The sequence below is a fragment of the Ranitomeya variabilis genome, chromosome 2 (assembly GCF_051348905.1).
Source record: "Ranitomeya variabilis isolate aRanVar5 chromosome 2, aRanVar5.hap1, whole genome shotgun sequence".
Taxonomy (NCBI): Eukaryota; Metazoa; Chordata; class Amphibia; order Anura; family Dendrobatidae; genus Ranitomeya; species Ranitomeya variabilis.
In genome coordinates, this window is record NC_135233.1 from 1,038,342,445 (window position 1) to 1,038,365,408 (window position 22,964).

At 45.7% G+C, this 22,964-nt stretch overlaps 2 protein-coding genes across 6 annotated transcripts in view; both read left to right on the plus strand.

Annotated features, from left to right (window-relative positions):
• Positions 1-933, plus strand: part of CPSF3 (cleavage and polyadenylation specific factor 3) — a 60,445-nt gene extending 59,512 nt beyond the window's left edge. The window contains exons 18-19 of the mRNA XM_077291400.1: positions 262-358; positions 627-933. Coding sequence (XP_077147515.1) covers positions 262-358; positions 627-731 — 202 coding nt within the window. The 3' untranslated portion in view covers positions 732-933. The remainder of the gene's footprint in view (positions 1-261; positions 359-626) is intronic.
• A 3,013-nt stretch (positions 934-3,946) lies between these two features.
• IAH1 (isoamyl acetate hydrolyzing esterase 1 (putative)) lies at positions 3,947-22,931 on the plus strand. 5 transcript variants are annotated; one of them, XM_077291413.1, is made up of 7 exons: positions 3,947-4,035; positions 13,876-13,944; positions 18,248-18,300; positions 18,521-18,669; positions 20,118-20,279; positions 20,895-21,016; positions 21,748-22,930. In XM_077291413.1, the coding sequence occupies exons 2-7, from the start codon at positions 13,897-13,899 to the stop codon at positions 21,925-21,927; spliced, it is 714 nt and encodes a 237-aa protein (XP_077147528.1). In that variant the 5' UTR covers positions 3,947-4,035; positions 13,876-13,896; the 3' UTR covers positions 21,928-22,930. The 5 variants fall into 5 exon arrangements, with proteins under 5 accessions (XP_077147528.1, XP_077147532.1, XP_077147531.1 ...); XM_077291417.1 differs by having other exon boundaries at positions 4,005-4,023; positions 21,748-22,931; XM_077291416.1 differs by lacking the exon at positions 3,947-4,035 and adding an exon at positions 4,052-4,070 and having other exon boundaries at positions 21,748-22,931.
• The last annotated feature ends 33 nt before the right edge of the window (positions 22,932-22,964 follow it).

Genomic DNA, 22,964 nt, shown 5'->3' on the forward strand with positions numbered 1-22,964 from the left:
GCTGCTCTGACAGATTCTCTCCAATGTGGAAGATTATCAAATCTTCTGGATTGTTGCGTGGGTGTAGAATGAAACCTGTAATAATGTGCACACCGGAATCTGCCACACTAGGTTTCTGATATTTTATTTTTATCCCCTTGTGCTCAGTCGGGTCCCATGGGACTCCATGTTGTACTGCAGTCTCACTTTCAGGGTTATTGGATTATCACTATATGTATATAAAATGCCTGGGTTATGTCTGACGTGGTCCTCTTCCTACAGGGACATGTTTGGTGAGGAGTGTGTGAGCAATGAAAATGACACCACTGTCACAGTCACCGTGGACGGGAAGTCGGCCAACTTGTGTTTGGAAACTCGGGTATGTGACATACTAGCATTAATCTGGATACACAGAGGTGCGGGTATAAAGGCCTTTGCCATATAAGCCAGCATTGATGATATCGGGGCTTTTAAAAAAATCTATTTGTGAAGGTCAAGTCACAACCAATATGGCGGCCATTTACGGCCACCGGGTTTATACTGGGGGAAATGGAGGGTCCCGTGTCTGGATTTCACACATCACACGACTGTCTTTTATCAATGACTTTGGTTTTCCTTACGATAATCTCCTTTATTTCCCCTCTCAGACGGTGGAGTGTGAGGAAGGGTTGGACGAAGACGAGTCCCTGCGGGAACTGGTGCAGTTAGCGGCTCAGAGACTGTACGATGCCATCAGCCCCGCCTGTCTGTAACTTGTCACTCCGCTGTGTTTGATTTGTTTTCTTTCCTTCCGTTTTTCTAGTTGTTGTTTTTTTTTTTTTTTTAAATGACCCTACGGCTTGTTTTGTGATTGCGCTCACAATTTTTTTCAAGAGGTGATTTATGAAATATCGTCCCATGATGTAAATAGATGAAATGGCTGTGAATAGGAACAATAAATATTTTATAAATGGTCCCTTATTCCAGTGCATTTTATTCTATATACAATGACCCAAAAAAATAAAGTATTATCCACATGGATGGATGAAGGGGAAGCCGTCCGGAGCGAAGGTGATGATCACCAGTAAATTACAAGTACAGTATCGGCAAGCACGAGATGTGCAAACATGGCAGCTTGCCGAAATATTGTAAAAAAAAAAACTAAATAATTGCAATTAACCAATTATGTTTCTACTCTCTCCCCGAACCTCTTGTATTAAAGTGTTATTTAAAAAAGGAATAGTGGAAATTGTGTGTTCTGCATGGAAACTGATAAGCGCGCCTCACACGATAGGATCACTATCTGCTGCACTCGTCTATAGAAATTCCCTTCAGGGTATGTGCACACGTTGCAGATTTCCTGCAGATCTGCAGCTTTTTTTTCCGTGCAGAAACGCTGCAGATCTGCAAGTGATTTACATTACAATGTAAATCGATGGCAAAAAGAAAATGCTGTGCTGATGGTGCGGAAAAATCTGCACAGAAAACGCAGCAGATTCAAAAAAGGACCATGTCAATTCTTTGTGCAGATCTGCTGCGTTTCTGCACCCATTCCATAATAGAAATCTGCAGGGGTAAAAAAAGGAAGAAATCTGCGCAAAAATCTGCAACATGTGCACATACCAAAAAAAAGCGCAGATTCTGACCTGCGTTTTCTGCCAAGAAATGCAGAATCTGCACAGAAAATTCCACAGTCAAATCTGCAACGTGTGCACATAGCCTCAAGGGGTTAATTCTGCTCATTGTATAATGACCGTTGTGCAGCCATTGTTCACAATGCTTGTTGTTTGCCGTCCTGGTCGTGTGATCGCGTCCTGCGGGCGCAGGTTACAGTACAGTGAGGGTAGCGGCAGCGTTGGTTATGCTGTAAAGCTGGACGCTCATTGTGCAGCAGAACTCCCATCATCTTGATATAACCTGTAAAGGAATCCACGTGTTCACACTTCTCCTCTGCTAAGGGCCTAACTGAGGCTGTGAAGACTCTGCGGGGCTGAAAAGAGGCGGCTGGATGATAGCTCTGGTCTGAAAACTTCCACCTCGCTGCCTGCCAAGAGAAAGACCGTGGCCATCTTGAGGTCAGGACCTAGTGCTGTGATGTGAGGGGCGCTTGGTGGAGGAGAGGGGCTTGTGAGGGGTCACTCCGCAGTTACCCACCTGCATCATTGTGAATCCGGTGGTCCCGTCGGTCCTGCAGTCTCCGATTCCACGGAGACGTAAGGTCTCTTATCTTCTCAGCGGGCGGGAGAAAGAGACGCTGCTGGGTCGGGTCCTAGAACTGCCCAAGAACAAATAGTATGTGGATCACAGGCAAGCAAGGAAGGTGCCTGGGTACAGGGGGACCTTGCCTGCTACAGAACGAGGGTGCCTCTGCTGGGGAAGCCTTCAAAGGGATTGGGTGAGTGTGTGGTGGTCACTCTCCACTTCTCCCCCCGCCACCCCTTGGCGCCATTTACCATCTCCGCACAGACTGCTTTTCCTGTCCTCGGCTTCTGGCAATATCCCTACTGTGAATTAGAGGGCCTTGTGTTAAGGTCTTTGGCCGGAGGGCAGGCAAAATGGCAGGAGGGAGGAAGGCGCAACACAGAATTAAATTAAGGATGACGTCCATACACCCGGTGTGAAGAGACATCAGTGGGGAAGTGGCCACCAGATTGGGGAAGTTTCCTCATAGGGTAAAGGAGTAAAAAGCCGTGAGGGCGCACTTGGGATCCTTAAATAAGTCCTCAACAGGGTCTAGGTATGCAGCCCTAGAAATGGAGGAGGAAGACGATAGTCCCCCAGAAATGACCTCCACTTCTCAGAGGTCCCCAGAGGTAGGGAGAAAGAAAAAAGAAAAGCTGCACCTGTAAGTAAAGTTTAGGGAGATTCTCCCTCATTACTGGTTGTGCTGAACGCAGTCAATAAATGCAATCCCACCCGTGATATTCTGGCTGGGCAGGTGGGATTCATTCTGGAGACCATCTCCATACTCCCTCACAGGGTGCAGAAGGGGTGCAGCGTCCCACTGCTGGCGAGGGAAGAGTTAATGAGCTGGAGGGTGCCTGTCGCCCTGTCCATAGAGAAAGTCATACACAGGCGGTGGGAAATCTGTGGCCAGGGTGGAGGACATGGAAAATGGCCAGCGACTAAATAATATCAGGCTGGTGGGGGTCCCGAAGAAAGCGGAGGGGAGTGACCCGGATAACTTTGAAAAATGGCTCCTTGATACCTTCGGTAAAGATGTCCTTTCACACTTGCTTGCAGTAGAGGGAGCATACAGTGGGGTCTTAAAAGGGCAGTACTGCAGATAATGTTATCCCGTCTTTGGGATGGGGGATAAATTACTGATCTTTGGGGGTCTGACTTCTAGGACCCCCAAGAAGGCCGCACTACGGAGCCCCCTGTCCTCATTCCAAGGTCACGTTCACACAGGAGTGGGTGATAAATACAGAAGTGGGGACGTGTTTCTATTACACTTTTCCTGTGATTGTTCCACTCCTGGTTTTGGCTTATAAATGCTGAGGTAAAATACTGAGCGTGTGAATGTGGCCTATACAGTGCACACTTGGCGCTTTTCATCAGTCCCATGCACAACCAATGGACGAGCTGGAGCAATGCGCACCTCCGCTGAGGACCGGCCATCGCCTGTCAGAATGCCCCTTTAACTCTACTTTAAAATTACCTCTTGCACAGACGGCAACCAGACTTTTTTTTGGCCTCCTACTTTTGGAAACTACACCATGTATCAGATAAAAGGGAGCCGACCGTAATTCATCCAGATGAAGCACATTTGGTGGCAATTTGCACGTTAGAGCTCAATTATTGTTGTTTTATTAAATTAAAAAAAAAAAAGTAAAATGGGCAAAAGGAGATGTGAACACAGGAGCCATCACTGAGGGAAATCCTCTGGTCGTGGCCGGTCCGTCCGCAGTACCCAGCAACAGACACTAGATGGCGCTGTTCTGACTGAAGAGGAGGGAGAAGCAGCCGCCGCACTAGGTTCCTTATAAGAAGGCGGGGCTTGTGTGCGGAGTTGGTCATGTGACACGTCCTCTCCCAGAGCCGGGACGGAGTCTGCACACACTCGTGCGTGGATCTGTGAGTGTTTGCATCGTGGGCTGAGTGCGTGTGAGGTGTGAACAGCAGAGAGGTCTGCAGAATGGGGGAACTCCACGTCCTCCCGTGACCGGACCCTGCGCCCACTGACTGCAGCACCCCATTATAGTCCGACTAGAAGAATGCTTCCTGGGTATAGATATGAAACTACAACTCCCAGCATGCCATGAAAGCCACTGGATGCTGGGGCATGCTGGGAGTTGTAGTTGCAGGGTCGGAGCAGACCTCCCATCTCGGGTATACATATATTATTACACAGAAACGCTCCTAGTGAGGCCCAGGGGGCTACATGTCCCCCCGCCCCGATGGCGCCTACAGGAGAAGCCGCGGTTACAGGTTTACGCCATAATCCATAGTACGCGGGAAGTAAGAAACTTTATAATTTATCTTATCGGAGAAAGCTGCTTCCTTCTCCTCCTAGATTCATGTTTCCCTCTCCGCTCTGGAGTAAATTCAGGGTTCAGTGAAGCCAGATATCCCATTACTGAGATAGGAGAGGACAGCCGGAGGAACCCAGGCATTCTGCAGGAAGCTCCATACAACTTTATGTGCACCAACTGTGTGTGTATATATATATATACTAGCTGTCCTACCCGGCTTCGCCCGGGCTAATGACTGCTGTTAGCAAAATAGAATGTGTTAACAAAAATTTATTCTGCACACAAAAACCACAAAACAAATAGATAGAAATGTAATTATTAAAAGGCAAAAACTAAGCTAATAGAAGCATTTCACAACATATATTAGCTTTGTTATACCGAGAATGTCTTTGTTGCCTATATTAACCAATCAGAGCTCAGATTAATTAACTGTAGCAAAATAGAAGCTGAGCTGTGATTGGTTGCTATTGGCAGCCTGATAAATCCCCAGCCAACAGGAAGCCCTCCCCCTGGCAGTATATATTAGCTCACACATACACATAATAGACAGGTCATGTGACTGACAGCTGCCGGATTTCCTATATGGTACAGTTGTTGCTCTTGTAGTTTGTCTGCTTATTAATCAGATTTTTATTTTTGAAGGATAATACCAGACTTGTGTGTGTTTTAGGGCGAGTTTCATGTGTCAAGTTGTGTGTGTTGAGTTGCGTGTGGCGACATGCATGTAGCGACTTTTGTGAGATGAGTTTTGTGTGGCGACATGCGTGTAGCAACTTTTTGTGTGTCGAGTTGCATGTGACAGGTTAGTGTAGCAAGTTGTGTGCAGCAAGATTTGTGCGTGGCGAGTTTTGCGCGTGGCGAGTTTTATGGGTGGTGCGTTTTGAGTATGTGCAAGTTTTGTGTGAGGCAACTTTAGCATGTGTTGCAACTTTTGTACATGTGGCAATTTTTCTGTGTGTGCAAGTTTTGCATGAGGTGAGTTTTCCATGAGGTGAGTTTTGCACATGTGGCGAGTTTTGCGTGAGCCTAGTTTTGCATATGGCGAGTTTTGCATGTGGCGAGTTTTGCATGTAGCGAGTTTTGCGCGTGGCGAGTTTTCCATGAGGTGAGTTTTGCATGTGGCGAGTTTTGCATGTAGCGAGTTTTGCGCGTGGCGAGTTTTGAGTGGTGACTTTTGTGTTTCGACTTTTATGTGGCGAGGTTGGTGTGTGTGTGGTGAAATGTGTGCTGAGGGTCGTATATGTGTTCAAGCACGTGGTAGTGTGTGGCGCATTTTGTGTGTGTGTTCATACCCCCATGTGTGGTGAGTATCCCATGTCGGGGCCCCACCTTAGTAACTGTACAGTATATACTCTTTGGCGCCATCGCTCTCATTCTTTAAGTCCCCATTGTTCACATCTGGCAGCTGTCAATTTTCCTCCAACACTTTTCCCTTCACTTTTTCCCCATTATGTAGATAGGGGCAAAATTGTTTGGTGAATTGGAACGCGCGGGGTTAAAGTTTCACCTCACAACATAGCCTATGACGCTCTCGGGGTCCAGACGTGTGACTGTGCAAAATTTTGTGGCTGTAGCTGCGACGGTGCAGATGCCAATCCCGGACATACACACATACATACATACATACATACACACATTCAGTTTATATATTAGATATACCTGTATGTAATCTCCTGTATATAGTATATACCTGTGTGTCATCTCACCTATATATAGTATATATCTGTGTGTCATCTCCTCCTGTATATAGTATATACGTGTGTCATCTCCTCCTGTATATAGTATATACCTGTATGTCATCTCCTCCTGTATGTAGTATGTACCTGTATGTCATCTCCTCTATATAGTATATACCTGTGTGTCATCTCTCCTGTATATAGTATATATCTGTGTCATCTCCTCCTGTATATAGTATATACCTGTGTGTCATCTCCCCTGTAAATAGTATATACCTGTGTGTCATCTCCTCCTGTATTAGCCCTCGTTCACACGTTATTTGGTCAGTATTTTTACCACAGTATTTGTAAGCTAAATTGGCAGCCTGATAAATCCCCAGCCAACAGTAAGCCCACCCCCTGGCAGTATATATTAGCTCACACATACACATAATAGACTGGTCATGTGACTGACAGCTGCCGGATTCCTATATGGTACATTTGTTGCTCTTGTAGTTTGTCTGCTTATTAATCAGATTTTTATTTTTGAAGGATAATACCAGACTTGTGTGTGTTTTAGGGCGAATTTCGTGTGTCAAGTTGTGTGTGTTGAGTTGCGTGTGGCGACATGCATGTAGCGACTTTTGTGAGATGAGTTTTGTGTGGCGACATGCGTGTAGCAACTTTTTGTGTGTCGAGTTGCATGTGACAGGTTAGTGTAGCAAGTTGTGTGCAGCAAGTTTTGCGCATGGCGAGTTTTGCGCGTGGCGAGTTTTATGTGTGGTGCCTTTTGAGTATGTGCAAGTTTTGTGTGAGGCAACTTTTGCATGTGTTGCAACTTTTGTGCATGTGGCAATTTTTCTGCGTGTGCAAGTTTTGCGTGTGGCGAGTTTTGCATGTGGAGAGTTTTGCGCGTGGCGAGTTTTGAGCGGCGACTTTTGTGTTTCGACTTTTATGTGGCGAGGTTGGTGTATGTGTGGGGAAATGTGCGCTGAGGGTGGTATATGTGTTCGAGCACGTGGTAGTGTGTGGCGCATTTTGTGTGTGTGTTCATACCCCCGTGTGTGGTGTGGTGATTATCCCATGTCGGGGCCCCACCTTAGCAACTGTACAGTATATACTCTTTGGCACCATCGCTCTCATTCTTTAAGTCCCCCTTGTTCACATCTGGCAGCTATTAATTTGCCTCCAACACTTTTCCTTTCATTTTTTCCCCATTATGTAGATAGGGGCAAAATTGTTTGGTGAATTGGAACGCGCAGGGTTAAAATTTCGCCTCACAACATAGCCTATGACGTTCTCGGGGTCCAGACGTGTGACTGTGCAAAATTTTGTGGCTGTAGCTGCGGCGGTTCAGATGCCAATCCCGGACATACACACACACACACATACATACATACATTCAGCTTTATATATTAGACTAGCTGTACTACCCGGCTTCGCCCGGGTTAATGACTGCTGTTAGCAAAATAGAATGTGTTAACAAAAATTTATTCTGCACACAAAAACCACAAAACAAATAGATAGAAATGTAATTATTAAAAGGCAAAAACTAAGCTAATAGAAGAATTTCACAACATATATTAGCTTTGTTATACTGAGAATGTCTTTGTTGCCTATATTAACCAATCAGAGCTCAGGTTAATTAACTGTAGCAAAATAGAAGCTGAGCTGTGATTGGTTGCTATTGGCAGCCTGATAAATCCCCAGCCAACAGGAAGCCCTCCCCCCTGGCAGTATATATTAGCTCACACATACACATAATAGACAGGTCATGTGACTGACAGCTGCCGTATTTCCTATATGGTACATTTGTTGCTCTTGTAGTTTGTCTGCTTATTAATCAGATTTTTATTTTTGAAGGATAATACCAGACTTCTGTGTGTTTTAGGGCGAGTTTCATGTGTCAAGTTGTGTGTGTTGAGTTGCGTGTGGTGACATGCGTGTAGCAACTTTTTGTGTGTCGAGTTGCATGTGACAGGTTAGTGTAGCAAGTTGTGTGCAGCAAGATTTGTGCATGGCGAGTTTTGCGCGTGGCGAGTTTTATGGGTGGTGCGTTTTGAGTATGTGCAAGTTTTGTGTGAGGCAACTTTTGCATGTGGTGCAACTTTTGTACATGTGGCAATTTTTCTGTGTGTGCAAGTTTTGCATGAGGTGAGTTTTCCATGAGGTGAGTTTTGCACGTGTGGCGAGTTTTGCGTGAGCCTAGTTTTGCATATGGCGAGTTTTGCATGTAGCGAGTTTTGCGCGTTGCGAGTTTTGAGTGGTGACTTTTGTGTTTCGACTTTTATGTAGCGAGGTTGGTGTGTGTGTGGTGAAATGTGTGCTGAGGGTCGTATATGTGTTCAAGCACGTGGTAGTGTGTGGCGCATTTTGTGTTTGTGTTCATATCCCCGTGTGTGGTGAGTATCCTATGTCGGGGCCCCACCTTAGCAACTGTACGGTATATACTCTTTGGCGCCATCGCTCTCATTCTTTAAGTCCCCCTTGTTCACATCTGGCAGCTGTCAATTTTCCTCCAACACTTTTCCCTTCACTTTTTCCCCATTATGTAGATAGGGGCAAAATTGTTTGGTTAATTGGAACGCGCGGGGTTAAAATTTCACCTCACAACATAGCCTATGACGCTCTCGGTGTCCAGACGTGTGACTGTGCAAAATTTTGTGGCTGTAGCTGCGACGGTGCAGATGCCAGTCCCGGACATACACACATACATACATACATACATACACACATTCAGCTTTATATATTAGATATACCTGTATGTAATCTCCTGTATATAGTATATAGCTGTGTGTCATCTCACCTATATATAGTATATATCTGTGTGTCATCTCCTCCTGTATATAGTATATACGTGTGTCATCTCCTCCTGTATATAGTATATACCTGTATGTCATCTCCTCCTGTATGTAGTATGTACCTGTATGTCATCTCCTCCTCTATATAGTATATACCTGTGTGTCATCTCCTCCTGTATATAGTATATATCTGTGTGTCATCTCCTCCTGTATATAGTATATACCTGTGTGTCATCTCCTCCTGTATATAGTATATATCTGTGTGTCATCTCCTCCTGTATATAGTATATACCTGTATGTCATCTCCTCCTCTATATAGTATATACCTGTGTGTCATCTCTCCTGTATATAGTATATATCTGTGTGTCATCTCCTCCTGTATATAGTATATACCTGTGTGTCATCTCCCCTGTAAATAGTATATACCTGTGTGTCATCTCCTCCTGTATATAGTATATATCTGTATGTCATCTCCTCCTGTATTAGACCTCGTTCACACGTTATTTGGTCAGTATTTTTACCTCAGTATTTGTAAGCTAAATTGGCAGCCTGATAAATCCCCAGCCAACAGTAAGCCCACCCCCTGGCAGTATATATTAGCTCACACATACACATAATAGACTGGTCATGTGACTGACAGCTGCCGGATTCCTATATGGTACATTTGTTGCTCTTGTAGTTTGTCTGCTTATTAATCAGATTTTTATTTTTGAAGGATAATACCAGACTTGTGTGTGTTTTAGGGCGAGTTTCGTGTGTCAAGTTGTGTGTGTTGAGTTGCGTGTGGCGACATGCATGTAGGGACTTTTGTGAAATAAGTTTTGTGTGGCGACATGCGTGTAGCAACTTTTTGTGTGTCGAGTTGCATGTGACAGGTTAGTGTAGCAAGTTGTGTGCAGCAAGTTTTGCGCATGGCGAGTTTTGCGCTTGGCGAGTTTTATGTGTGGTGCCTTTTGAGTATGTGCAAGTTTTGTGTGAGGCAACTTTTGCATGTGTTGCAACTTTTGTGCATGTGGCAATTTTTCTGCGTGTGGCAATTTTTCTGCGTGTGCAAGTTTTGCGTGTGGTGAGTTTTCCATGAGGTGAGTTTTGCACGTGTGGCGAGTTTTGCATGTGGAGAGTTTTGCGCGTGGAGAGTTTTGAACGGCGACTTTTGTGTTTCTACTTTTATGTGGCGAGGTTGGTGTATGTGTGGTGAAATGTGCGCTGAGGGTGGTATGTGTTCGAGCACGTGGTAGTGTGTGGCGCATTTTGTGTGTGTGTTCATATCCCCGTGTGTGGTGAGTATCCCATGTCGGGGCCCCACCTTAGCAACTGTACAGTATATACTCTTTGGCGCCATCGCTGTCATTCTTTAAGTCCCCCTTGTTCACATCTGGCAGCTATTAATTTGCCTCCAACACTTTTCCTTTCATTTTTTCCCCATTATGTAGATAGGGGCAAAATTGTTTGGTGAATTGGAAAGCGCGGGGTTAAAATTTCACCTCACAACATAGCCTATGACGCTCTCGGGGTCCAGACGTGTGGCTGTAGCTGCGACGTTTCAGATGCCAATCCCGGACATACATACATACATACATACATACACACATACACACATTCAGCTTTATATATTAGATATAGACATAGGGGGTTTCCTAAACTAATGACCCAGTGTTACTGAGGGAGAAAATTAGGTTTGCTCTCCTGCACCAGCATCCTCAACCCAATCACTTCCTTTAATTACCTGAATTTAATACCTTGCAATCGCCACCCCATAGGTCAAACAATGACAGGTCGGCGGCCATCACTAACCCCATTCTGTCCAGCAACCAAGAGAAGCCCAGACTATTCTGCGTGGGAAAATCTCCCCAAACTGTCTTGAAGAGTTAATGGATTTATTTACCTTGGTAACCAATAATCCCATGTGGATCCCTCCATGTTCTCCAGTATCCTTCCATTAGTGTGCCCACACAGTACAGTGCCATCTTTGTGGCCTCCATGCATACTATGATGCCTCCACACCAGCATCCCCCCACACATACTATGGTGCCCTCCATACAGATTGATGCATCCACCCCCGTATCCCCCACACATATTATGATGCCCCCCATACAGATTGATGCCTCCACCCCCATATCCCCCCACTCATACTATGATGCCCCCCATACAGATTGATGCCTCCACCCCCATACATACTATGATGCCCCCCATACAGGTTGATGCCTCCACACCAGCATCCCCCCCACACATACTATGGTGCCACCCCCCATACAGATTGATGCCTCCACACCAGCATCCCCCCACACATACTGTGATGCCCCCCATACAGTTTGATGCCTCCACACCAGCATCCCCCCACACATACTGTGATGCCCCCCATACAGATTGATGCCTCCACACCAGCATCCCCCCACACATACTATGATGCCCCCCATACAGATTGATGCCTCCACCCCCGTATCCCCCCACACATACTATGATGCCCCCCATACAGATTGATGCCTCCACCCCCGTATCCCCCCCCACACATACTATGATGCCCCCATACAGATTGATTCCTCCACCCCCGTATCCCCCCCACATACTATGATGCCCCCATACAGATTGATGCCTCCACCCCCGTATCCCCCCCCACACATACTATGATGCCCCCCATACAGATTGATGCCTCCACACCAGCATCCCCCCACACATACTGTGATGCCCCCCATACAGATTGATGCCTCCACACCAGCATCCCCCCACACATACTGTGATGCCCCCCATACAGATTGATGCCTCCACACCAGCATCCCCCCACACATACTGTGATGCCCCCCATACAGATTGATGCCTCCACACCAGCATCCCCCCACACATACTGTGATGCCCCCCATACAGATTGATGCCTCCACACCAGCATCCCCCCACACATACTGTGATGCCCCCCATACAGATTGATGCCTCCACACCAGCATCCCCCCACACATACTATGATGCCCCCATACAGATTGATGCCTCCACCCCCGTATCCCCCCACACATACTATGATGCCCCCCCATACAGATTGATGCCTCCACCCCTGTATCCCCCCCCACACATACTATGATTCCCCCATACAGATTGATGCCTCCACCCCCGTATCCCCCCACACATACTATGATGCCCCCCATACAGATTGATGCCTCCACACCAGCATCCCCCCACACATACTGTGATGCCCCCCATACAGATTGATGCCTCCACCTCCCTCTGGCCTGTGTGTCATTGCTTCTCTGCTGCCAGTGGCCTGAGGGTCCTTCAGTCTCTACCCAGACGTAAACCTGGAGTAGGTATCTGACCACATCCCACCCAAGTCACCAGACCACTGTAGTAATCTCAGGCGTCAGCTCTTAGAGCGTTATCTGGCCTGGCGGAGACCACCAGAGCGGCCTGTGCTGGACCCACGTGGGTTAGACGCAGTGATTTTACCTTATTTTATTATTAAATATCATTTCTTGCTTATTTCTTTGTAATCACAAAAACCAAAACAAATCCTCTTAGAAATGACAATGATCCTCTTCACGTCCAGCAACTCATAACCAATAGAGAAATGAAGTGGCAACACGATCAAAAATGTATAAAAATATTAAGATCCCTTTATTATAAATGTTACAAAAATAATACAAAAATCTTGAGACAAAATAATCTCTCAACAGTATCACATCCTATAGATAACAAATGGCAGGGATGTACAGACTTGAGCGCGTACCGCGCATGCGCCTCTACTCTGTGCCCGAGGCAGCGCTGTATACAGGCAATGCATTAACTTGGTTATGGATCATGTGACTGGAAGTCGTGAGCTCAGAGCGACGCTCTCGTTCCGGAGTGGCAACATGCCGGGAACGCGCCGTTACAGCTGCAGGCACCTAATCCGCTTACGACATAAAAAGACTCCGGACACCATACGATCTACCTCCTGATGAAACTGCAGAGGCGGTGAAACGCGCGTCGAGGTGTAGCCACAGACCTTCATCCTGTTGTTAATATGGCCGCAGGTAATTTATGTATCTCTTACGCATGACTATATACCTAGCCGTCAGTATAGATAGCTTTCACATAGCTTCTCGGAGGGTAAATAATGAGTACTTGTTTCATGCACTGCGGGCCTGTTAACCCTATATATATGGACATGTATGCTGGCATGTAAGTTATCTACTTGTTATTATTATTTATTTGTTATTATTTACTTACCAGCATAGATGCACACATGACTATTTTAGTATGCATTTTTACTAGGATGTATAGGTCATAGATCCCTATAATTTACTGTCTACCGTTATGATTGTCCATGATTGTCAGGGAGTGTACATACCTGCCATTTGTTATCTGTAGGATGTGATATTGTTGTTAGATTAATTTTTCTCAAGATTTTTGTATTATTTTTGTAACATTTATAATAAAGAGTTCTTTATATTTTTATACATTTTTGATGGTGTTGCTACTTAATTTCTCTATTGGTTCTGAGTTATTTCTTTGTAAGTTGGAGAACCCCTTTAGCTCACAGAGGGGTCCTACAGATGAACACTCGGCTTGTTGAGCGTTCGTGTGTTTTCAGTAGAGAGTGGGGGGCGAGATGCTGCCATACACACGTGGCGGTGCCGGATCTTCTGGAGGATAAGAAGGATCAGGAATTTTAAGTTCAAATGACTGGATTCAGATGGTCTCACGGTCGTATGTTGGAGAAAGTCCTAACTACATGTAAGTGGTACCAAGCGGGTCACCTAGTAGCACATTAGTAAATGTGGGGCGATGTCGCCCTGCAGCGTCGTGGAGTCAGGGAAACTTGCAGGGCTTGGATGACGATGTAGGGTCTGCATAGGACCCCATGGGGAGGTGCTCAGTGTAGCCCCATCATTGTGACTTATTCTACTCTCCCCGGTCGTTTACATGGACAATTTCTCATAATATGTGATACTCCGATAATGATAAAGCTGCAGATCCGCCAGCGAGCCGTTATTAATCTCCATCCTCTGCGTCTTGTAGAATTCCACCCTGATTATCGAGATGATTTCTTGGCCGCTCATCCTCCTCTTCGGAGATTCAATCACCCAGGTAAGGAGATTTTCCGCTTGCTTGCATCCGCAGTCTTCATGCTGAACGTGATTTGCAGTTGCTGTAAGTGGAAGAAAATGCTGAGATGTCGCTTCAGTGTATAAACCCCGTCCTGTCCGGAGAGGGTCATTTATAATCATTAGCGCCCTGCAGCCTCATCGTGTCGCTATAAAGACATCGCTGGCAGATTATCTGAGCGCTGGCATCTGAGCTCCTGCCATGCACCGCTCCTTGGCAATCTACAAACCCAGACACCCCTTCTTATATGTTCTGGGGGCCACACTATTAGAGTAGAAAGTTGCCATCTCAGAGTCTTCCATTTCGGTGGACCATCGGACCCGCATTCTGGAAATTTGTGAGGTTCCCAGTGCTCGGATCCACAACGACCTAACAGTTATCATTAGTGATGAGCGAGTGCACTCGTTGCTCGGGTTTTCCTGAGCACGCCCGGGTGGTCTCTGAGTATTTATGACTGCTCGGAGATTTAGTTTTCCTTGCCGCAGCTGCATGATTTACAGCTACTAGCCAGGCTGAGTACATGTGGGGGTTGCTAGGGAATCCCCACATGTACTCAGCCTGGCTAGTAGCTGTAAATCATTCTGCTGCTGCAAGGAAAACTAAATCTCTGAGCAGTAACAAATACTCGGAGACCACCCGAGCAACAAGTATACTCGCCAGTAGCGTAGCTACCAGGGGGGCAGAGGGTGCGGTCGCCCCGGGCCCCGAGCTCAGAGGGGGCCCACCTGGAGCTACGCTACCCTTAACTATATTAGCCTACTTGCACGCCAATATAGTTGAGCTAGCCTCTGCAGCAGAGCAGGGACAGAATCTCCCTGCACTGCCGCGGTCTGTCCTGTAGAGGAGCATGTACCCGGGGACGCTGGGTGCCGGGCACTGTACCTGCTGCCTCCAGCAGAGCATACTGCAGACACGCACACATTGCCGGCTGTGTGGTGTCTGCAGCTGAAGAGACTTCAGGACGCTGCTTCTTCCCTCCCTGAGCCCTGCGTACAGGAGCAGGACAGGAGACAGGACGACGTAGGAGCTCAGGCTGCAGGGGGCTGGAGGTGACTGCACTGTGCAATAAGGAGGAGGCAGGACACTGTTCCCCTCCTGACAAGTCCCTGAGATTTCTTGCATCCGTTTTGCTCTGTCTCTGTCAGTCTCTCTCAGTCTCTCTCGCTCTCAGTCTCTCTCTGTCAGTCTCTCTCTGTCAGTCTCTCTCTGTCTCGCTCTCTCTGTCTCTCTCGCTCTCTGTCTCTCTCGCTCTGTCAGTCTCGCTCTCTGTCTTGCTCTCTGTCTCCCTCTCACTCTGTCTCGCTCTCTCTGTCTGTCTCACTCACGCTCTCTCGCTCTCACTCTCTGTCTCGCTCTCACTCTCTGTCTCGCTCTCACTCTCTGTCTCGCTCTCACTCTCTGTCTCGCTCTCACTCTCTGTCTCGCTCGCTCTCTGTCTCGCTCACTCTCTGTCTCGCTCACTCTGTCTCGCGCTCTGTCTGTCTCGCTCTGTCTGTCTCGCTCTGTCTGTCTCGCTCTGTCTGTCTCGCTCACTCTCTGTCTCGCTCTCTCAGTTTCGCTCTGTCTCGCTCTCTCTCAGTCTCTCTGAGTCTCTGTCTCTCAGGGTCAGTCACTCTCTGTCACTCTCTCAGTCTCTCTGTCAGTCTCTGTCTCTCACTGTCTCTCTGTCTCAGTCTTTGTCTAGCGCTCTCTCTGTGTCTCTCTGTCAGTCTCGGTCTCTGTCAGTCTCTCTCTGTCACTCTCTGGCAGTCTCTCTCTGGCTCAGTCTTTGTCTCACTCTCAGTTTGTCTCTGTCTCGCTCTCTGTCTCGCTGTCAGTCTCTCTGTCTCTCAATCTGTCTGTCTCTCTGTCAGTCTCTCTCTGTCTCAGTCTAGGTCTCGCTCTCTCTGTCTCAGTCTCTCTGTCTATCTCTCTCTGTCTGTCTCTCAGTCTCTCTCTATCTCTTGTAATGTGGTCCTGCAGCTGGGGTCAGGGTCCTATCAGTCCAGTGTGTGTCATCTCATATCAGTAAATACAAGGTAACAAACATCATAAAAATCCCCATAAAGTTGAGTATAAGGCTACTTTCACACTAGCGTTAACTGCAATACGTCGCAAATGCGTCGTTTTGCCGAAAAAACGCATCCTGCAAAAGTGCTTGCAGGATGCGTTTTTTCTGCATTGACTAACATTAGCGACGCATTTGCGACGCATTGACACACGTCGCAACCGTCGTACGACAGTTGCGCCGTGTTGTGGCGGACCGTCGGGAGCAAAAAACGTTACATGTAACGTTTTTTGCTCCCGACGGTCCGCTTTTTCCGACCGCACATGCGCGGCCGGAATTCCGCCCCCACCTCCCCGCACTTCCCCGCACCTCACAATGGGGCAGCGGATGCGCTGAAAAAATGCATCCGCTGCCCCCGTTGTGCGGCGGAGACAACGCTAGCGTCGGGGAGCCCGACGCTAGTGTGAAAGTAGCCTAAATATATATGATGAAAAACCAAGTAGAATAAAAATGGGAACAGCCAGTAGGTGAGTATAGATAATTACAATCACATATAGATGCATATGTATACTCAGTCTGAATAACATGGCCCGCAAATGGGGAGAAGGGAAAAAAAGAAGAGATGACATACAGGGGACGCACTTTCTTCTTTCATTGTGTGATATTTTACCTCCCCCCCCCCCCCCCTTTCTTCTGCTTTCCTCTTGTTTTCCATTCACCTCTTTAGGGTATGTGTCCACGTTCAGGATTGCATCAGGATTTGGTCAGGATTTTTCATCAGTATTTGTAAGTGGGTGATAAATGCAGAATTGGTGCATGTGTTTCTATTATACTTTTCCTCTAATTGTTCCACTCCTGGTTTTGGCTTACAAATACTGATGAAAAATCCTGACCAAATCCTGATGCAATCCTGAACGTGGACACATACCCTTAGGGTCTTGTCCAGACAAGAGTATTCCTTTTAGGGTTTCCTGGTTTAATTCAGGGACCTATTCCCATATGATGGACTCTATACGCATTTACTGGCTGTTTTTATTTTCTGCAATTTGCAGCCCACAGAAAGGGACAGAGTCCAGGATCCAAGAAAGATACAACGTGGGGGCTAAAGCGGGGGCCATTATACATTTTCGATTACAGCAGGATCATCTACTGAGGTTCCCCCTATACCCATGATTAAAGTGTGCCACCACAGTTGTAATCAAGGGTTAGGGGCCCACTCAGAAGGTTCGCCCCCCCTGAGCTGAACCCTTAGCTACGCCTCTGATACTCGCTCATCACTAGTTATCATCTATCCCGTTGATAGGTGCCCACAATGATCTAGAAGTTATCATCCATCCCGTTGATAGATGTTAATACCCGATGTTTGGCAACTGCGGAAGAACAGTCTGGGCAGCCGCGGCCTCGCTCCGCTGGTCACTGGGGGCTTACCAATATGGGATTTTACAGAGCAGCTGACTGCCAAACTTCACTTTCACAGACTTCTTGCTTTATGTATGTTGTACAGAAGTGCAACATATTTTTTACAATTCGGTTTTATTAAAAAATGTGCTCCATTTGGTTTTCACAGCCTCTTTGTTTTTCTGCATGTTGTTGACTGCGGAATGAGTGATCTGAGGATCCAACTGTGAGCTCATTCTGATGGAAAGTTTGTGACTTTTTTTTTGCATAGTTTTTCCATATTAAAGCAGAGCTGAACTTTGATGTGGTCATAGATCAGTCAACCTCGTACGTGGAAGAATTAATTTTCTCCATTCTGACAATTGTGATAATTGGACCACACTGAGATGTCATCTGAGTGCGGTCCAATTTGTTCCTGGACCCATTGACTTGCATGGCTGGTTTTGATCTGAAAATGAAAAATCACAGAGAAGTGAATGACCCCACAGACTATCACAGGTAGGAGCGCTCTCTGAGAAAACCACAGATCGTACTCGCACATGAAAGTCGGATATATGAATGAGCCCTATCCGTTGAAGCTTACTGACAGATTCTTAGTTAACTCATTCTGCTTTCAGCAATGTGCAGCATAACCAAGCCTGTAAAATACACACAATGCATAATTCTAAGTAAAACCCAATAGCAAAAACCTGTTGTTTGCTCAAAATACATGCAATTTAGCAAAAAGTAATGGCCTCTGAGGGTGTCCACATGCTTAAGGATTGCACCCTCAGGCAATATTAATACATTGCGCACGCAGCCCCATATAATCATTGCGCGGTCCCAGCATATTGTCCCTATTTGCAGGCGATCTAAACTATTTTTTGCACAGATCTATAATATTCTCTTTTTTTTTTGTAGTTTTCTTTTGAAACAAATGGCTGGGGAGCAACACTGGCTAATAAGCTTGTAAGGTGAGTGCAGGCTACCTAGGACATACAGGGGGCGGCGCGTTATCATGTCAGCCCGTACCGCCGTGTACCAGTCTTCTGCCACATTTATTGTATACAATCTGAAGCCCCGTCCTCATTTCAAACCGGTGTAATTGACGGAAAAAGTCTCCATGAATGCGACATTTTGTGACCTCTTCCCAATGCTGGACGGGTAGATAATGCGGTTTCTCTCTTTTTGCAGAAAGTGTGATGTCCTCAACCGTGGCCTGTCGGGGTACAACACCAGATGGGCTAAATACATCCTGCCCAAACTCATCCCTAATAGTTCCCATACTGAGAACATTGCTGCTGTTACCATTTTCTTCGGTGCCAATGATGGTTCTGTAAAAGGTAAGTTCACTTTCTGTGACATCATTGTGTATGGCTTCCTCTATAAGTAGCGGATGTACTATGCTCTGTTAGGAAGGAGTCCGGGGTTACGGGCTGTGGTACGGTGCCACGTGGCCGAGTACCATGCAGCAAAACGACAATCGTTGTATTTCAGTTTTGCAATGCTGGTATCGACTATTTGGTTTCTGCAAGTGAACCCCCTTTTTTTTTTTTCTTTTTTTTTTTTTACATACTGCACACCCGGATCTGTCCCCCAGTGCTGTCTACTGATAGTCGACCCTCTGCTCTAATTGCCGAGATCGGTGACATCTCATTTAATTCTTGGCTCAAGAGTGACCCAAGCATGATCAAAAGAGGTTTCTGTCGTTTCTTCAGGTCACCAGGATTTCCACTTAATTAGGTAATAGGGAATCTGTATACCCCCACCACGGTGGACTGTGTAAATAAGGGAATGTTCACACAGTGCTTTTTATCCCACATGAAAAATTCAGTGTTAGTAGGAAAAATGCTGCCTTACGTATGTTTTTCATTTTTTTATGCGTTTATTTTAAGTATTCAGGTGAATAGTCAAAAAACCACAGCAAAAAGATGCTGAACAAATTGACATGCTGACTCTTAAAGAAACTAAACATACCACAGCTCAAAAATTATAATACCTGATAGGATTTATAGAAGGATTCTATACAGTATAATCATCTCATGATTTAAGTTAAAATATAATAATAGTAAAAAAAAACAAAAAAAACTAAGTAGTATCAAATAACTTTTTCCCCAATCATTACATTAAAAAAAATCCTGCACTTACCCTGACCATAATAACCCACAGAATTATTGTAAAGTATTGTTCTCCTCTTCTTTCTTCAGGAGCACACCGCTCCCCAGCCTCTCCGCTTCCTGTCGGAGCGCGGTGTGCTCCTGATGATTGACAGTTCGGACCAGTGGCTAGGTCGTGCTGCTGACCCAAACTGTGCGATTGCCGATTCTGCACCCAGTGCCAGCATCGGAAGATTGCGGGGAAGCTGAACCTGGCCGGATCCATCAGAGCAGCGCTTACAAGCGCAAGCTCCTTCGCTAGAAGACGGGCCACCTCTCATAGGCTGCAGCAGTGGCCGGTAACCTAGGTAGCAAATTAATGGAGCGATGAATACCCATGTGCCCGGGTTCTCCCTCTTTGTTTTGAGGGGATCTATAAAAGATTATTGGGGGATAGTGTTGGTCGACCTCCACCATCGTCCAGGGTTCTCACATTATATGTCTCTCGATTTGATCCGACTTTGCTGATGATCCCTGGAAATGTCTCCTCTACTCTCCAGACTCTGCCCGCAAAACGCCCTTCACAAGTAATGAGGACGCCCCTTGCTGGGCACAAAGCTCCACCGCTCAGCGCCATGCTGGGAATAATACATCATTACTTTTCATTTTCTTTTCTTTTCCCTCCATTTACATAGAAGAAAACCCTCAGCAGCACGTTCCCCTGGAAGAATACACCGAGAATCTGAGAAGCATGATCCAGTATTTGATGAGCGTCGGTATCAAGCAGGATAAGATCGTTTTGATTACGCCGCCACCTATTCATGAACCGTCTTGGGAAAAGCAGTGCTTCACTAAAGGTACTAGCGTCAGGATAAGACTACTGAACGCGCCATCAATCCTCCTTCACGCTATTTATAGTACGCTCTCCATCTAATTCATACTGCGGCCTGATTGCTGCCACGCTGCTTCCCCCGCTCAGCAAGTCACATAGGAACAGTGGCAAGCAGCCTTTTATGGATCTCAGAGATTCCGAACTTTTGGGACAGTTGCAAAGTCAGGGCTGAGTTCACATAAAAAATCAACTAATTTTCATCCAGAGAAAACATGGCTGATTTTTTTCCTTCTGTATCATCATCGGTACATCACTCGGGTTTATACATCAGCGGTGATTAAAATGTACAGGGTCAATGTAATAAATGGAAATGTGGCAGTAAAAGCGAGACGCTATACGGATGATCCTTATGGGATCCAATTTGTTTGCACAGCGTATGTTTGAATGGGCGAGTCTCATCCAAGCTACGAAAGAGAATAGTGCATGCACCCATTTTTCGGTCCGTCTGCAAAAACTCATCTGAACAGTCCTATAGAAGAACATCGCTCTTACACTAACCCCATTACCAGTTGTGTACGATAATTGCAGGTGACATAGATTAACTCGCGCTGATAACTCTGTCCATTTGTTAATTTTAAAGGATCCAAGCTAAATCGTCTGAACTCTGTGACTGGGGCTTATGCCAAAGCCTGTGCTGAGGTTGGCAATGAATACGGGGCAGACGTTGTGGATTTGTGGACGCTGATGCAGGACGGGGGCTCGGTAAGAGGAATAAAATATATATATATATATATATATATATATATATATATATATATATATATATATATATATATAATCAATCAGAAAAATGCCACCAAAGGATGAGATGCTGAGAGAGAACCTAGGGCCGCAACAACAGGACCTGAGAATGTGGGATATATATATATATATATATATATATATATATATATATATATATATATATATATATATATATATATATTTATTACCACCCCTGCCGGCTATTGAATTCCGCTGTCACAAATTGACAGAGGCACTTTGATAGTTAACCAACAGCAATCAGAGCTAGCTCCGATCGCTGTGGCTAAGAGCTGTATAGCACATCCGGCAGCAGACCTATACTCCTGCATGAGACAGGCGCCATACACATACAGTGCTTGTTGGAAAAGGGGTCATGAGAATTCAATAATACTACCATCTAGTGGTTGAAACTGGTACCGCACCTCTTTAGGGGGCCGCTGTATCATCTTCTGCAACTCGTTTTCTTCAACTCGAACGTTCAGTTTTGCATAAAATAAATGTTAATTAAATGGGAATATTAAGGTTTGAAAACCCAACAGGACACTATTTTTCTTCTGGCAGCATAGCGGGTGGTTTTCTCACTCTACGAGGGGGAGGAGGCCGTGGCTTTGATTTCTGGGGTAGTCGTCATGTTGTACTCGTACGCCCCTGTTACTTGTGCCCTGATGATTGTGTTGTGTTGATTTCAGGACTACACGCTGTACCTGTCTGATGGGCTCCATTTATCAGATGAAGGGAACCAGTTCCTTGAGTCCAGATTGTGGCCCCTCTTGGAGAAGAAGCTGGGGGCCCTTCCTTTTATATTACCTTATTGGAACGACATAGACAATAATAACCCAGAATCCTCGCTTTTTCCAAAGCTGTGCTGAAAAGAAAGAATAATGATCCACTGCCATTTATAGTTAGTTATACCCCAGAATCAGGAATATGGGGGATACGCATACAATCTATAGAGACAACGTTGCACCTTTCTTCTCCGGATCGCTAGCTTACATTGCTGCTCTATATCTAATCCCATCATACCTCCCAGTGACAGGCGGGGTCTGGAGACAGAAAACAATAAATCTGACACCATAATGTCTGAAGGTTCTGTGTCACGTAGATCTATAACTCGGGCCTCATGCAGTCGGACATTTTTCACATCAGTGTTTCTCATGGATACAACACTTACCCATTATAATCTATGGAGCGGATTACATGTCTGGGGTTTTTCGGTGAACTGTGTCCATTTTTTATTTGTCCCGTAGACCAAAATTACCCATACGAGTCTATGGGTCCATGAAAATCACAGATCGCATAAGTGCGCTGTCTGTGATTTACATTACAGAAGCTTTTCAATTTTTTTTATCGTTATCCATGAAAATCACTCGTGTTCAAAACGGACACTGAGCAAATACTGATGAAATTTGGATCCAAAACACTGATGATTCTCCGACCATTTTTTGCATTTATGAAGAATGACCAATACAAATAGTGTTTTACCAGCAGGAGATTATCACCATCAGACCACGTGAGCACTGGTCCAATCATGTACACAGAGAGCCTGGTGTAGGCGGGGGCAGCTTACTGAGCTCTGCTACAGCTAACAACTATCATAACTGCAGTAAACTAAGTAACACATCGCTGGATTCAGGGTCTCTGTCCCTACATTATGTTGCACTCAGATGAGGTAGCAAAAGCTCGGTGACAGAATCCCTTTAATGGATATGAACAATCTTAGGGGTGTGTATATATATAATATACATACATACATATTACATAATATATATGTATATATTATATACATAAACAAGATTATTGTACCTGTTTTTATTATGTATACCCCTCCTCACATGTAAAGCGCCATGGAATAAATGGCGCTATAATAATAAAAAGAATATATACAAACACTTAAAATGAAGATGTC